Source organism: Hippocampus comes, unplaced genomic scaffold, assembly GCF_001891065.2.
Source record: "Hippocampus comes isolate QL1 unplaced genomic scaffold, H_comes_QL1_v1.1 scaffold301, whole genome shotgun sequence".
In the NCBI taxonomy this organism is placed as follows: Eukaryota; Metazoa; Chordata; class Actinopteri; order Syngnathiformes; family Syngnathidae; genus Hippocampus; species Hippocampus comes.
In genome coordinates, this window is record NW_017805928.1 from 7134 (window position 1) to 7529 (window position 396).

The window sequence follows — 396 nt, forward strand, 5'->3', positions numbered from 1 at the left end:
CAGCGCGCCTTTCTTGTACAGGAGCGAGCCGCCCGCCAAAGTCCAGAACCTGACGTGTTTGACGCCCACCGACACGAAGCGGCTGTCCGAGTCGGGCCGGAACTCCGCCGCGAAGATCCGCTCCGGGTGGCCCCCTTTGCCGGCGACCCTGGCGCCTGCCGTCAAAAGACGCGTGTGGGCGGGCGACAGCGGTCGGTGGCGGGCGAGGCGGGACGCGCCGACCTCACCTTCCTGCCACCTCCACACGCTGACGACGTGTTCGGGCTCCACCCCGACGGACAGCAGCAGCTTCCCCGTGGCGCTGAAGTGGACGTAGCCCACGGCTTTGGCGTGGCAGCAGCGCAGCACGGAGAGGGTCCGCTTGCTCGCGGCGTCCCACACGCGGACGGACGGCGC

At 70.7% G+C, this 396-nt stretch overlaps 1 protein-coding gene across 1 annotated transcript in view; it reads right to left on the reverse strand.

The window, feature by feature from the left end:
- LOC109527603 (echinoderm microtubule-associated protein-like 6) overlaps positions 1 to 396 on the reverse strand; it is a gene marked incomplete at both ends in the record, with an annotated part of 40852 nt that overhangs the window by 7120 nt on the left and 33336 nt on the right. The window contains 2 exons of the mRNA XM_019889613.1: positions 9 to 155; positions 228 to 396. The exon at positions 228 to 396 is cut by the window's right edge and continues 4 nt beyond it. Coding sequence (XP_019745172.1) covers positions 9 to 155; positions 228 to 396 — 316 coding nt within the window. The remainder of the gene's footprint in view (positions 1 to 8; positions 156 to 227) is intronic.